This window comes from Nanorana parkeri, unplaced genomic scaffold (assembly GCF_000935625.1).
Source record: "Nanorana parkeri isolate BGI_ZX_2015 unplaced genomic scaffold, ASM93562v1 scaffold2, whole genome shotgun sequence".
Taxonomy (NCBI): Eukaryota; Metazoa; Chordata; class Amphibia; order Anura; family Dicroglossidae; genus Nanorana; species Nanorana parkeri.
The window spans coordinates 3,680,757-3,696,444 of NW_017306270.1; the positions used below are offsets into that span (position 1 = coordinate 3,680,757).

The following is a 15,688-nucleotide window of genomic DNA, read 5'->3' on the forward strand; positions in this document are numbered from 1 at the left end:
TTCTTGTGTTTTTTTTTTTTTTTTTTTTTTAGTCTGGTCTGCAGTTAGAGTGCAGACAAGGTGATGGTAAACAATGTAGTGTTTATACAGACCTGGGATAAGGGTGATTGCTTCCAAAGCACAGGAAAGGCAGCGGTAACAGACATTATTTGCAGAGTTTCTGGGTATCCCCGGATATATCAAAATGGCATTTCAAAAGTACAGTTCTCCTTTTAATTGCTGGACTTTATGATCCTAGGTTACACTATATAGTTCCTATGTTAAATGCAGCGAGTTCAGGTGGATTAAAAATGTACAGCCTCTTATCAGCCAGCTCCTTGAATATGTTCTCTCTCACTTTCAGCTTAATGTTTCAGCCTGATATGCCATCACTTAAATATGGAGAGTGAACATCTGGGAACTTTTCTAAAAGTTTTGCTGGTAACCTTTTGTAATTTTCACACTGACCTCTTTCTGCATTATCTCCGCAGCGGCACTTAGAAGCACCCAGAGGGGACAATTTTGTGGATTAAATGTAGATGAGTTTCATTATAAAATTCGGAATTGTAGCTTCCATTTTCCCTTTTAACTTTCAGAAATGCAGATTATAGAACAGTGGAAATCTGTGCGCACATGTTACAGATATTAGAAATATCATTGTGTTTTAAGAGGTTTCCCAATGTCATTTCAAATCCCTGAATAATAACAAATCCCCCTGCATGATGTCCAGGAATGCTTTGTACAGTTTTCTAATCAATTCTGTATTAACAAAAGAACAATTCTAAAATAATGAAAATTATTGTTGATGCCATTACCACTTAATGCTTTCCTAATAATTAAACTTTGCAATGCACGCAAAAAGCGCAGCTTGGCTGCTCAGTATCTCCATTTTCATAGAGACATTTGTGGACTAGTCCACCCCAATCCATTTTGTATATAATTTGGAAACCCCTGTACGCTGCTTGTGATGTAGGATGGTGTTCCCAAACACCCCCCCGCATGCTTCCTGGCTCATATACAGAAAACTAACCACCAATCAGATGTAACCTCACATGGCTTCCAATACCATCTCTATGCTGATGACACTCAAATATCTTTTCACTCCACAACTCGCCCCCTTGTTGTCCCTTGCGCTTCACTAATTAATTAACTGACATATCAGTCTGGATGTCACAACACTTCTTTAAAACGCAATCTTTTGAAAACTGAGCTCATGATATTTCCTCCCCCCCGTGCGGGGAGGAAATATAATCTCAATTTTCCATTGAGATTGATAACACAACTATCCCTACGTCCCCCCCATGCCAAGGTGCTAGGTGGCATCCTTGACTCTGACCTCACCTGTGTGCCACATATGCAATCGCTATCCAAATCCTGCCGCCTTCCCTTTCATTACATCTCCAAAATACACCCCTTCCTAACCAATGAAACAACAAAGCTACTCATCCACTCACTTGTTATCTCTTGTCTTGACTTTTGCAACTCCTTCCTCATTGACTTACCTCTACACAGGCTATCCCCCCTGCACTCTGTCATGAACGCTGCTGCCAGGCTGATCCACTCAACCAACCACTCAGTGTCTGCAACCCCCCTCTGTCAATCCCCCCCACTGGCTTTCAATAGCCCAAAGGATAACATTCTAAATATTAACAACCACTTGCAAAGCCATCCACAACTCTGCCCCTGGCTATACTGTATCTTCAACATTGTCTCAAAGTATCACCCTCTGGCTCCCTTATTAACTCCTCCCTGCTCGCATCCAGGGCTTTTCTGGAGTCTCTCCCATCCTCTAGAACCCCCCTACCCCAACCTGTCCGGCTATCTCCTACATTGTCTACCTTTAGGCGAAGCCTATCCCGCCTCAACCGAACCACCGTACTATTACTTTCTCAAACAACTCATTACCACACAGCTACCACCTTTTGTATCACTTTATTTTATTCTACTGAGTCTGTGATTTCAGAAAATATAAAATGTTTGGTGGTTTTAAGTAATCTTCCAGCCTAAGAAGTGCAATTTAACATATGGAAAAAAAAAGGAAACAAAAAAAAAAAGCTCTGCCAGCGAAAGAGTTAAATCTTCCTTAGAATTGTGATCCTAGCTGCTAATACAGGTAGCAGAGACAAAGGGAGAAGAATTTATACAGCATTGTCTTTAGGAACTACACTCCCAGTGATCCTGTCAGGATTCTGACTGTAATAGATTTTACAACACTGGGCAGTTTGAAGCCTCGTTCACACCAGACATAGTGCGCTCCGGCCCGATTCTGGCCAGATTGCACTGCATCGCATTGGGGCCAGCTCAGTATGTTGTGGGGCAGGAGGGGGCGTGGTGGTCCATTGAAGTGAATGGCACTGTAGCCACGCCCTCCGGCCGCACAGGATCACAGGGCATGCGGTCCGAACAAAATAGTGCTTGAGGGCATGGCTACGGTGCCATTCACTTCAATGGACCACCATGCCCCCTCCTGCCCCACAACATAGTGAGCCGGCCGCAATACGATGCAGTGCAATCTGGCCAGAATCGGTGCGGCCTCTTATCAGCCAGCTCCTTGAATATGTATCTGGTGTGAACGAGGCCTGAGTGAGCTTTTGATATCCGCACAGCTGCATTGTTTGCAGGATAGTATCAGTCGCTCACTGATTGCTTTCAACGAATCGCCTGTAATTGCTCATTGTCAGGGGGAGTACTGTGATCTCTCTGAGAGGTAATAAAAACCTGTAAGTGTTACACTTAATCATTACTTAGCATGCATTCACGTTACATTAAAAACATTTATATCAGTCTCCTTCAACGACAAGCAATGTTTTCCTGCTGACTCAGAGAATTTGTACCGATTTTCAAATTCTTTTCTCTTTTTTTGTACTGTCAAACCTCTTAACAGAGAGAGAAGCGTTGCAGTGACTTTGCCAATTAACCTTTCTACCTACAGTTTTGGTGGCATTTAAATTTCACAGAATACTGGAGGTCTTCTTTGTGAATATAAAAGTGATGTGTCTTGTAAGTGTTAGACCGTTTCTGTTTTTAATGTGTCCTTCCGTCCTTCCTGTTATTTCATGTGTTCAGCAAACACAGCTGTATTATAAGTTGCACATTATGCTCGAGACCTTTTCAGTACCATAGGTACCCAGCCTGATTTTTTATTTCCGTGAGTACCAAGCATAATGTATTCAATTAGCACATTGCTGTGTATTTCTCTACTGACCCAGATTTTTAGTGGTTGCCATTGGTAATCTGCATATTTGCTGGACAAAATGGATACTGCAATTACCCCTATCTGTTTGAACTCTGTCAGCCAGCTGACCGAAGCCTACGTAAAGTGCCACAGCCATGGGAAATCTAAAGACACTTTGGTTATCCTACTGCTAGAATAAGAAAAAAAAAATCTTTTTGCACCTGCAATTATTTCTGATTGGGGAAAAAAAAATCCTTGTTTTACTTTTGTAGCCTCCTTCCTCAATATTAGGACATTTTAAGTAAAAATAAGAAAAGATAAAACATTGGACAAAAATAAGTCGCTGATCTTAAGGTGCCTAGGTTTTGAATGTACCGGCTAAAATTCGCACAGTGTGTGGGGCCGTCGGCTTCCTTTCAGCCGGCATTCCTCGATGGAAGGAGCCGGCTGGAAAATGTTCAATTGATCAGAGCCGGCAGACAATGAACTGCCCGCTCAGATCTGGTATTCTGATATGTGGCGGCAGCCCCTGTCAGAATACAATTTAAACAGCGGGATTCCTCGATCGACACGCTTTTTGTGTTGATGGAGGAATCTGGTCAATTTTTTTTTCGTTCAGCCCGCAGGTTGAACGAAAAGAATTGATGGGTATTATGGCTAGCTTTTAGACTGGCTTGTGGCTGTTTCCTCAAGACAAGGGTGATATCATTGAGCCTTCTCTTGGGATCGTGCTCCAATAGCTTATTGCCTGGCTTCTGCAGCCAAGTAATGACAGCTGAGGGACCGGAAGTGTTTCAATCAGCGTCGCTTCTGGTCCCATAGAGCGGGAGGAGATTGGCAAACGGATATTCGTCGGTGTCCTTCCCTGCTTCCCGCCGACACCCGACATGCCTGTCCCAGGCCCGCAGGAGGGGCAGCGGAGCTTGGGAAACAAGCCGGAGGTGTCAGGTGGGGGCGCACTTCAGCTCAGCTGCCAGAATCGCTTTACACATGTAACTAGAGTCCCGGTATCTTTAGTCTGTTTAAAGGGGCCCGCTGCCAGCGACGTATACGTCGCTGGCAGCAAAAAGGTTAAGGAGTACTCCAGGTAATTTTTTTTTCCAGTTTCATTAACCCTTCAAAATGAGCAGTTAATCCTTGCAGTGCGGGAGTAGCCCCACTGCAAGAGTTAATAATAATTAAAAAAATTACCCGGAATTCTACTTTAAAAATTACCCGGAGTTGGGTTTTAAGATAAATGTCCCAATAATATGATCACATGGGGACCAGCATATGACGGACTCCAGTACTCAGGATGAGTATGTCCGCCGCTGTAGTCTTCCTTGCTGAGGAGATGCTGCAGCCCAGTGATCTTTAGCTTCCAGTTTCCCCCCAATCACTAGCCGGAACCAAGTGTAGGCTCAAACAAACTCTGCTTTATTGAGCAACTGTGCAACCTTTTTATCCAGAAAGTGATCAGATAAGATTATAATCCCATCACATACACCCTGTCCTCCCCAGGCATTGGCTGCACAACCCCGCCCAGACAGTCACAGCAGGAGTCTGGCCAGATGCAGGAGAATGTCATTGACCTGTGCTCCTTGGAGTGCAAAGGGAACTAAAGGGGGTGGTGGTGGTGGGGGGTGTTGGTGCTGACAGTCTTTTGATAAACAGGTTACACAGTATAACATACTTAAAAATAACCCAGCACCAAAGCACACACAACACATAAACTGATGACCATGTCTTCACACAGCTTATAATGTTTATTTTTTTGAATGGAACGGTGGAGTCTCTGACAGTGTAGCAGTGTTCCTCGGTGACTGTAGGTGGTATTCCAGGTGAGTGCAGCATTTATACAGCAGCTGTTTATTACTTCCACTTTCTGGATAATGTATTCTCATTATATTGCTCTGTCCTTTTTTATTCATAGTTTTGAAAAATACAAAACTTGTTGGGAATCTTGCTTGATGTTTTTTCAGGAGGTATAAGAATTATTTCTGTAATCACATTATAGCATATTAACATGCATTACCAAACATTATGAATTGTAGAGGCAGTTTAAACACCTCGAGATGTCAGACTTGCACCTTGACGTAAAGAGTGTGAATTGTGCTGTATGTGGTAGTCTCCTTGCAGCGGAATAAGTCTGCATTGTATAACATGTGAGAGCACTATATCATACCCTTCCGCGCCTCTTCTCCATCCACTTCCACTCCACAGAGGAATCCCGTCCACCATCCTGTTTTATGAGGAACTATTTCTCATTTATGATGCCGTATTTCTTTCCTTTTGTAGGAGGGTCATTATAAAATGTTCATTTCAAAGCTGGCACTGTATACTTTGATTTCTAGAAAGAGCAGCAAGACCAGTACCAGATTGTGTTCATGCTAACATGCAAATATTGATAAACTGTTTGGCTCACATCATTTTTTTTTTTCTTTAAAGAGATCTAGCTGCTAGGCCTTTCATTTCAGCAAAAATCTTACCATAAGATTATTTTTGCATTTAACATATTTTATGCTTATGATTGGCTTATTAACGCCTCCCCTGTATAGACATCCAAAAATCTTCTCATAGATTAGATTTGCATATACCGGTAATGTATTTTTTTGCATATTATTGACCTGTTAAAGCCTACCCTGTATCCAAAAGACTTGAGACTGCTACCGGGCACTGCCATCTTGGATGTGATGTCAGGAGCTCTAGGAGATTTAGATTTGTGACCCAAGTAACACTCTATAGCTGGGGTCCCCAGTTCACTGTCTTTTTCACTTGAGGGACCAGACTGCAGCCATTTGGGAGTGGAAAATGTCCCAGCACCAGCAGCAGTAAAAAAAAAAAAAAAAAAAAGGCAAAGTTGAATTGGGATCTGTGGCAGGAATAGTGCCCTATCTATGGTGTCTGTGGGAGAAACCATTCCCAATCATTGATATTCATTGGGAGGAATAGTGCCCCATCAATGGTGTCCATGGGAGAAATAGTGACCCATTGTAGATATCTGGGGGGGAGGAATAGTGGCCCGTTGCTGATATAATTGAGGGAGGAATAGTGGCCCATCGTTGGTGTCAGTGGGAGGAATAGTGCCCCATCGATGGTGTCAGTGGGAGGAATAGTGCCTCATCGATGGTGTCAGTGGGAGGAATAGCGCCCCATCTATGGTGTCAGTGGGAGGAATAGCGCCCTGTCGTTGGTGTCGGTGGGAGGAATTCTACCCCATTTGTGTTGTTAGGAACAGGAATTATGCCCCATCACTTCTGTCAGTGGTAGGAATAGTGTCTCGTTGTTGGTGTCAGTGGTATGGATAGTGTCCGAAGGGCCGAATAAATGCAAGCTAAGGGCCACATCCAGCCCGGGGACTGCATTTTGGGGATGGTTGCTTTATTATATACCCAATTTCCCCCAGCAGCTACATAAAAAAAAACGGATTAAAAAAAATGAAGTTGGGCCAGCACAGAGAGTAATTTAGAACCTTCCAGAGCAGGAAAGGCCTATGACATGCAAGGAAGGCGTGGCTGTGCTATGAAAATGGACTCTTCTGGAGTAGTCAGATTTTCTAGCAAGTTCAATATCACATTGCAATGGAGTACAAAAATAATTTATGGAAAAGAACAAGATTCCAAGTAAGCATTTAAAATACTTGATTTTTCTATGCTTCCATCTGCAATTTTTTCAAGTTATTGACAGGGTCTCTTTAAGTACACAAACTGGAAAAATTCAGTCACCTGAGACAATTTTTTTTGCTAATGCAGCACTCGGTATGATAATTTCCTTGTGTTAATTATAAAATGCTGGGAACAGCTACCTCCTCTGTGAAAATATAGTTAAAGTGTGTGACAGAACAAATTACGCACATTTCCCCATGTTTCATTCATTTAAAGGGGAACTAGACCCACCAATTTAACTGTCTCCCAACAGAGGTATTTCAAGGCATGCCCTCTGTCAAGGATGCCAGTGTGCTTATTTCCGCTCTCAACCAATCGTGCAAGTCCTCAAAAGGCTGGTGCCCACATATTATGTGTCATAACTGATCACATGCACAGCACCATGGCAATAGCAATCCACATAGAGGCTAAGATGGCACCTTCCTTGGTTGTAAAGAATAAGAAGGTGTAATTTTAGCATAGCTCTGTTTTTATATATATATAACACTTTGCCTGGCTGTAGGAGGGTGTAGTTCTGCTTTAAAGACCTGCAAGTACAGAAGAATACCTATTGATCTGCCAGAAACACACTCCGTTCATAAGTCCTGTTGTGGGATTACAACACACAACATTTTGTGGACTAAGTGGTGTCAGCCCTGCCCAGTTTTCTCTTGCCAAACTAATGAGACCCACCCATTTTACATTCTCCACAACATAAAGACGTATCATTTTGTGGTCCCAGACACATTTATATAGTGGTAAAGGGTGAGACATTTCCTGATCTTAATTACTGATTTGCAAAATACTAGAAATGTCTGTTTTGTGGCAGTTTTACTGTTATTTCTACTCCTTCTTTTCACATATATACATGAAGATGATGTATTGAAAGCGAGGTATAAACATGAATTACTATTCATCAGAGTGAACATCACAATTACTAACAGACTGTGCCCGCACAATGTGGTCATGAGCATACCTGGGGACTTTTATAGCCCTGTGAGTCTGAGATTCTGCAGGGGAAATGACACCAAATTAGGGGCATTTCCAAAATCGCACTTTTAGGTACCCAGTTTATTAGTCGCAAGCATGCAGGGTGGTAAAACTGTAGTAATATGTCTCCCAAATAAACATGGCTGACTTGGTCTTAACTCTTACAAAGATGACACTGCCCTTAACTGTGGTAATACATGTGCAAATGTGAAAATATATAGGCGATTGTGGTGATATGTGGTCGATACAATGACAGTCACATGGACGATAAATGTGGGCATCACAATGGCAATGCTAATGGTAGCTGGGCAGTTGGGATTGTCAATATTAATTTATATTTGATGTTTGCGTATGGGTGCACCATTACTAGTAGAAATACATTTTACTGCATTATTTTTGGAATCCTGAATGTTTATATTGTGATGTGTCTTCCATTACAGGCAAGTGAAAGTGGATATTCCTGATAAGCTGAGCTTCACTCCCCTTATGGTGGCTGCACAGAAAGGATATCTCGGGTAGAGTTTTTTTACGCATTTTATTCCATTCTGCCATTCAATTCCTATTGTTATCTGAGTCAGAAAGTGCGGGAGCAGTATATATTCCTATCCAGTTTTCAGCAATGATTCTGCCCAGGTGAAATCTTTGCATACAGTAAATCTATGTGTGGGAGGATAGCAGGAGGAATGTTATGTAATTGGTGCAGCTGGTTCCAGTTATTGGTGGTATGGGGTCTGGCAAAGATAGCTGGAGAGTACTGCGCTAATGCGGAAAGGTGCCGGGGGGGGCGGGGCACATTCAGAAGGCCTCATCCTACCGAGATCTGGTGTCCTTAGGATCGCTTTATCTTTATTTTGTAACCAGGGAGAAAAAAATAAAATGTAATTCATGGCAGCTACCAGCTTGGACATGCATATCCCCAAATGTCTATCCAGCATCAGTAGAATGGACTTTAATTACTGGACACATCACATGTCTTATACCTCTAACACGGTGGGACTGATTTAGATCATGAGGATAAGAAAAATGTCAGCTGCTCTTGGGATTCTATCATTTTCTTGCCTGCACAAGGAACATAAAAGCTACCAGTTGGTTGTCAACATACAAATGTGAAAAGAAGCTTTTTGAAGTCTTTAAACTTTTTTTTTTTTTTAAGTAGTCCTTAAGGTGTAAAATAAATAGCTAAATGTGCCGAGCTACAACAATGAGCAATACAGAAAAACAATATAAGGGTGGAGCATTTGACATCACATTGATCTCTAAGTAATTTTCTTATAATAAATCCTTCTCTGTTTGGATGGTACGCGCTATGGTGTTCGCTTTGTCTTTTTGGATAATACGATCCTGGTATTGACATTTGTATACTGAGGAGGCCTACAGATCGATACAGATTGGAGGTTATTGTTTGTAAAGAAGTGATATACAGATCTGTCTGCTGGTCTGATTATACCATTGGAGGACATCTGTGAGCGATTGGAGCTGAGGGCCCCCTCCCCTGGTTAAGAAGGGAATTGCCTGATCTGACCTTTTGTTGGGGTCTATCAATAAGGTGAGCACTCCTATATCTGGTGTGGTGCATTTGGTGAAGGAACAAGAAATATTTATCCCTATTGTGCTTATATATGGACCTCTTCAGATTTTTAAACATTTACAGAATTCACATCTGATTCATATACTTTTGCTCATTGTTGTAGCTCGGCACATTTAGTTATTTATTTTTCACATTCACATTGGGTGTACATTCCAGTGCCGTGTAGGTGTTAGCTTGCTTATCGGCGCAGTTCATTTCTATATATTATTATTATTATTAGTCCTTAAGGTGTACTCTAACGGCAATGCATTATGACTATTTTAGGGTACATTATTGGGTTTATTGTTCATCCTTCTTGTTTAAATGGCAGTGAAAGGCTTTAACTGCTGTTAATCCTGATCCTCCAAAAACCCTAAATTAAAATTAAAAGTCTGCTGAATTTGGCTTCCATGGATAGTATAAAAATCTGTTCTACACAGAGCCTATTATGGCTTCAACTTTAACTCGGCCAATAACCCTCCAGGCTGGTTGACCCATTGTCCAGAATGCCAATTACCGCTGCCTGACCTAACCCACCTTATATGGCCATGTCCCTTTATCCAATCCCTATGGACTGAAATCATTGCCTCCATGAATACGAAATCGGACGGACAGAGAATGCCTTCCCCTGACATCTGCCTATTTCACTCCCCTTCCCCAGACTCTGTCACACCGTGTCCCTCCCTCACTCGCTGGGAACACCTCTGCAGCTTAAGTGCGAAGAAGGCCATATTGACCGACTGGCTGTCTCCTACTCCGCCCACACGGAGTACATTCAATATCATAATTCACAGACTCGTGCTACTGGATAAACTAAGCGCACAGTTCGATCTTCATCACACGGGTAGATTCTTCGATATCTGGTCCAGGTATTTAACGTCTGAACTCACTGCACATCAATTACAGGATATTATGACTACCTTCCAATACTCCTCATGGTTTCTCCGCACCAAACTTGACGGATCCCTTGGAGCACTAGATGTTCTCTGATCATCCTTAAGACTCCCCGACATTCCTTAGGCCCTCTCTACACAAAAGTGGTTCTACAATCTCTCCCCCCTTCCACTAATCCAGCGATTTCCTTTCATCAGAACATTCACTTGAATGATCCAGGATCAGTTACAGTATTGATATCTATCTTTTTCTTAATCTTTCTTTGAATTGATGATTTCCTTATTCCTGTTTTCACATAGCGATCTATGGACTACATATCTTAAGGTGAAGTTCCCTATGCCACACACGCATGTTAAATTTGTGGCAATGTATATGGTCCTGTATTTTATCCTCACCACATGTTGTGAACACATTCTGCTTTCTTCATGAAAATGTCTCCTCACTATGTAACCTGCAATAATAATAATGAAAATTGATATGCTAAAAAAAAATAAAAAAATCTGTTTGTATTGAGTAGATTTCTAACAGGAGTAGCTGTTGATGACAAATGGCAGGGGCCTAACCTCCAAACAGTATCCCATTTTAGGGAGACTTTTGAATTTTTCTGAGACAGTGGCAACACTTGGATCATCTTAGCTACTTACAGCCTCACACACTCACTGATTTCCCATAGATGTCAATGGGTTTCAGAGGCTGAAACCATATATTGGAAGAGAAAAGCAAGCAGCTCAAGTCTTGCCAGAAGGCTTTCGGCAGAATCAGCTGGTCCCATGAGCACTGGCTCTGATATCCTGTTTTTTAGGTGGCTCCTTTCCCTTGCAGAATCCCGTGGAGCCACCCTTGTGTGTGTTGGTAGGCTGTATGTGTTTCCACAAACATGGCGGCACAGAAAGGCAAGCCACTCCCCTGCTCCCCGTTCTTCCCTCCTCCATTCTCTAAGCTAGTAGACAGCTGCTGTAGACTTCTCTGCCCCTTGTGGTCATGTACTCAACCAAAAGTTCAGGGAAGCAGAGCTGGGAGAGTTAGGGCCAGCTGTCTGGAAACATGATGACTGTACAGGCTTGGGCAAAAATTGAAAGAAATACTTTGCTGGACGATGTATATTGTTTAAACTCTTACACTCTTTTTCAATAGTAAAGATTAATGTTGCATTAATTCCAGTGGGAATCTTTGTGTTGTGAAATGTGATATATATTTCTGGCTGAGCTGCTTGTCTTGCTGTGTTTTCCTAGACTGGTAAAGTTACTGGTTGAATATGGAGCAGATGTACCCCGGGAAAACGGAAGTGGAAAGAACAGGTACGTGTTACCGACTGAACTCAGAAAATGAAAAGTTTCTGTATTATACGGAACGTTGAAAAATGTTCAGTGTGCCTTTTGTAATACCTCAACCATGTACCTTCTGTCTAGAATCCTCCTGAAAACAGCTATGAGGAGCACATAGGCACCCTCACACAGCATTTTCTGCTATGTGAGGGTGCCTATGTGCTCCTCATAGCTGTACATCTGCAGAGTGAGATTTATGGCACTGCTGCCTCTGACTGCAAGCCACAGGAGATTTGGAGTGATATTTGGTGATGATGCTACCGTGCAACAGTCCATTTGGGACTCCCACAATATTAGGTGAGACATTTATTTTAATGGGGGCTACTGGCCCACTGACCTATCTTTGGCCTCAAAATAGAGAACCTCTTATGGCCCGAGCTGTCTGGCATACAAACATGTACTTTATCACGGATTGTTTTGTGTGGCAAATGAGGGGCACTATTGCTTGATCCAAACCTTTTAATTATTAAATAAAAGTATTTAATACATGTAAAAGATAGGACAGAGCTGCATTTTGTTTGTAAGAAGACAAGGCCAGTGAATTATTCTTCAGTTGATGTCTAAGGCACTTGCCATATGAAAATTTGCAAAAGTGGTATATGTGCCGGTGTCTTCATCATCCGCGTCTGCCGGGTGCTCTACAAAGCATTTGAATTGTTTTGCAGATGATACAAAATTTCCTTTTACATGTGTGACGTCATCTTTTATTTGTGTGATGTGATCAAAGGTTTGAGAAGCAACTGCAAAGGAGCCCAGCACAGCTGTATCTACGGAATGTTCCTTCTATTGAATATCCTCCCTATAAACTCAGTGCATATTCTTGCCATGTAGTGGATTCTAAAAGTACCTGTGCAAGCAGAAGGAAGCAGAGGGCAACAAGGCAGCAAATAGTATGGGGAGTATTTATTGGTATGGAATTTGATTTCATGCACTACAGCTGGCCGATACATCTGATATAGAGTTTGCAGCAGATGGAATAGTAGAAATGTGTCAGTCAGCTTGTTTGTCTATTCATAGGAAGCACAATCTGTGTGTTTTAGATAACAATGTACATATTGTATGACAAACCATTTACTTACAGACATGCTGGTACATCAAATTGATTTGTCTACAGTGTTGGCTTCCTGGATATGGAGCTGATAAAATATTTAGTGTAATTTAAATTAGTTTTGAGCAGACGGTAAGAGACTCAATACAAAGTAAAGAATACATTTACGATATACTTTTATGCAGAGATCTTCATGATTCTACTGCAGTGTGACCAACTAATGAACATTAGACACTAAGTTGTGTGTGTACATGCGCATACAGCGAGCAGAGGTTGTACTTTGCCAAATTGCAGGCTCTGTGCTTTACGTGATTGGCTCCACTCTTCCACTCACTTCTCCATTCTTCCCTTCACACCCTGTGGCTCCATTATACAGTGGTACCTCGGTTCATGAACGCTTATGTTCGCGAACAGTTCGGTTAGCTTCCGTTCGCGAACTCCGCATCGGTGACAAACACAACCGCAGCCATCTTCCCCACTCTGACACGTGGTCGTGGCTTCCTCTAGTCGAGATGGCGGTCTGATCACAGTTTGATTCCGTTCCCGACCAATTCGGTTCGCGACCAGAATCGTGGAGCATAGTTCGTTAACCGAGGTACCACTGTATTGAGTGATACAGAACAGGCATGTAGATGGGAAAACCATAGAAAAGTCCGAAAACTTTACCTGGATACTTGATTTGGGTCAGTGACTCGCCGTGTTCATGCCAGAAGGTCAGAATGACAGCCAGGCAGTTAAAATTTTCAGAGTGAGCGGTCAGCAATGCTAACCACTATGTTTCTCTTAAGACAATTGAATCTGGCTTAGAAGTAAACACTAGTGCTGTTCATATCTTCATACCATCTATCCCCCCGTCCCAGTGACCACACACACATTTTCCCAAGAAATAGATATCTGAGGTTCTGAGCTTTCCTTTCAGCCTGTGTCTAGGTGCTTTTGCTCTCTTCAAATTGGTTTTGCATTCCTATTAATCTCCAACTAATGTCAAACTGACTCAATCGACACAAACCCAAAGCCAATCTAACAGGCCTTTTCTCTGTCCAAAGCTGGAATTGTACTTTGCTTATTCAGTGCAAAGTAAGAGGATCACTTGATAGCAAAGTCTATTCTATGCTTATACTTCGCTACACCACATTTCCCCGTTGCCCTCAGTTGGATCCCTGTGAAGTGCCAAATGCTTCTGTGTATGGGGGAGCATTTGAATCTCTTCACTTTTTTTTCACAATGCAGCCCTGGGTGCCTGGTTGGCCATTCACCAGGTCTTAGCGATATCATGTGGACAGAGGGAGGGTCATTTTCCCTAATTAACCTCTGAACATAACTTATTTCTCAGGGCTAAGGTGGGTGAACAGGGCAGCAGGGATGTGTGGGTTTCTTATACAAATTTTTGTTCTAGAAGACGTCATAAGGTAAGTGCAGGCACTTTCGTGAACCTGGGGAACAGGCTATGCAAATTCAAATATGTTTACATATTCTTAACGAACAGTAAAAGAGCTTTAAAACAAGCCTTTGTAACTGCAGGCGTTATGCAGCAATTAATTCTCAAAATGTATAACAAAGAATTTGAAGTTGGGTGCTGAGAGGCCAATTGGAACCCAACTGCAGTGTCTTTCATATGAGTGTCAATGATATATTGCCCCCCAATGACTGCTGCTACAGAGGGCTGGTTTTAGGCCTCATTCACACGAGAAAAAGCCGCCACGTACAGCTCCGTGCACAGCCGTATCGGGCAGTTCCCGGGAAGGACAGGTGCTGTGTGTTATTAGTACGCAGCCCCCGTCCTTCTCTACGGGAGTGTGTGGCCATACGCCGCCCTACGCTCACCCCAAGTGCAGGTTTGTGCGGGTGTCCTGGCTTGGACGCAGGCAGGATCCATCCTGTCGGCGTACAATTACGGACACCCGCACGGACGTGCAGGGCAGATACTTGAATGTCAGTAACTTGGCCACAGATTCACTATAACATCCTTATGTCATTATCCTTTGGTAGAATTTAGTGCAGGTACACTTTAAGCAGGAAAGATGAAATGTATAGTGTGTCTTCATTATACAGCTTCTTTAGTAAGTCAAAGTGGAATGTACAAGTCCCCAGGTCTCTGAATAGCAGAACACTGAATTTTTCATTCTCCGTCCTCTGACAACAGTATAGAAAATAATACAAATGGCTATGGATTATAAGCACTTTGCAGTACTTTATTAAACACGGCTGTATATCGGTTAGCCTTGTAGTCTGGTGGCTGTGCAGTTTCAGGGCTGCTGGACCTCTGAGCATTTTCATTTTTATAGATGGATCCATTTCAGTAATTTATCACATTCAGACAGCTAAAGTTCAGCTATTGTTGGAATGTAGAGTTTATGGTAGTTTCTTTGTAACAGTGAAATAATGTAATGACGAATCTAAACAGTACATTTAAAGTACATTTTAATTTTTGCCAGGAGTTTAGCTTCAAAGTGGGCCTTTCCGATGCTTTATAGCTTATTTCCACCTATGCCTTGTGGTATGCATTACATATGTTAGTGTGTTACACTGCCATTTATTAATGCACTGAAGCAATGCATCATTGTTACAGTGCACCGCGACACTCACTAATTCAATATTACGTTGTGGTGCTCTGCGTTACATAAAAATAGTACAGGTCCAGTCCTTTGGCAGCCTATTCATTTGAATATGCTGCCTTAACACAGGGACCATCATGCGCAACATAGCACATGTACGTTAAACGCACAGCAATGGACCAGATAGTTTGAATAAAGCCCTAAAACTTTGTATAATATACAATATATAGAAAGCGTGTCACTCATCAAAAAATCTTTTACGGTTTTCATTTGAAAAAGCAGTCCTTTTGTCTCCAGTCATGTGACTTTGCCTAGGCTGAGATGATCTCATAGGCAGTGCTGTCCCTATAATAAGGCAGCCTCAGGCGACATGTCATCAGGGGGCGGCAGAGGGGTGGCCACAGCTTCCTAGGTTGCTAAGAGCAACCTGTGATGCTCTGCCCGGCTTCCCGCCCAGCTCACTGATGTCGTCAGTCGCCAGGGAGGTGAGTGGGACGTTCTGACTGGCGTCCCGCTGAGCTCCTGGCAACCA

General features: G+C 42.5%; 1 protein-coding gene across 1 annotated transcript in view; it reads left to right on the forward strand.

Moving 5' to 3' along the window:
- FANK1 (fibronectin type III and ankyrin repeat domains 1) overlaps positions 1-15,688 on the forward strand; it is a 56,446-nt gene that overhangs the window by 29,812 nt on the left and 10,946 nt on the right. The window contains exons 6-7 of the mRNA XM_018557587.1: positions 8,208-8,282; positions 11,461-11,526. Coding sequence (XP_018413089.1) covers positions 8,208-8,282; positions 11,461-11,526 — 141 coding nt within the window. The remainder of the gene's footprint in view (positions 1-8,207; positions 8,283-11,460; positions 11,527-15,688) is intronic.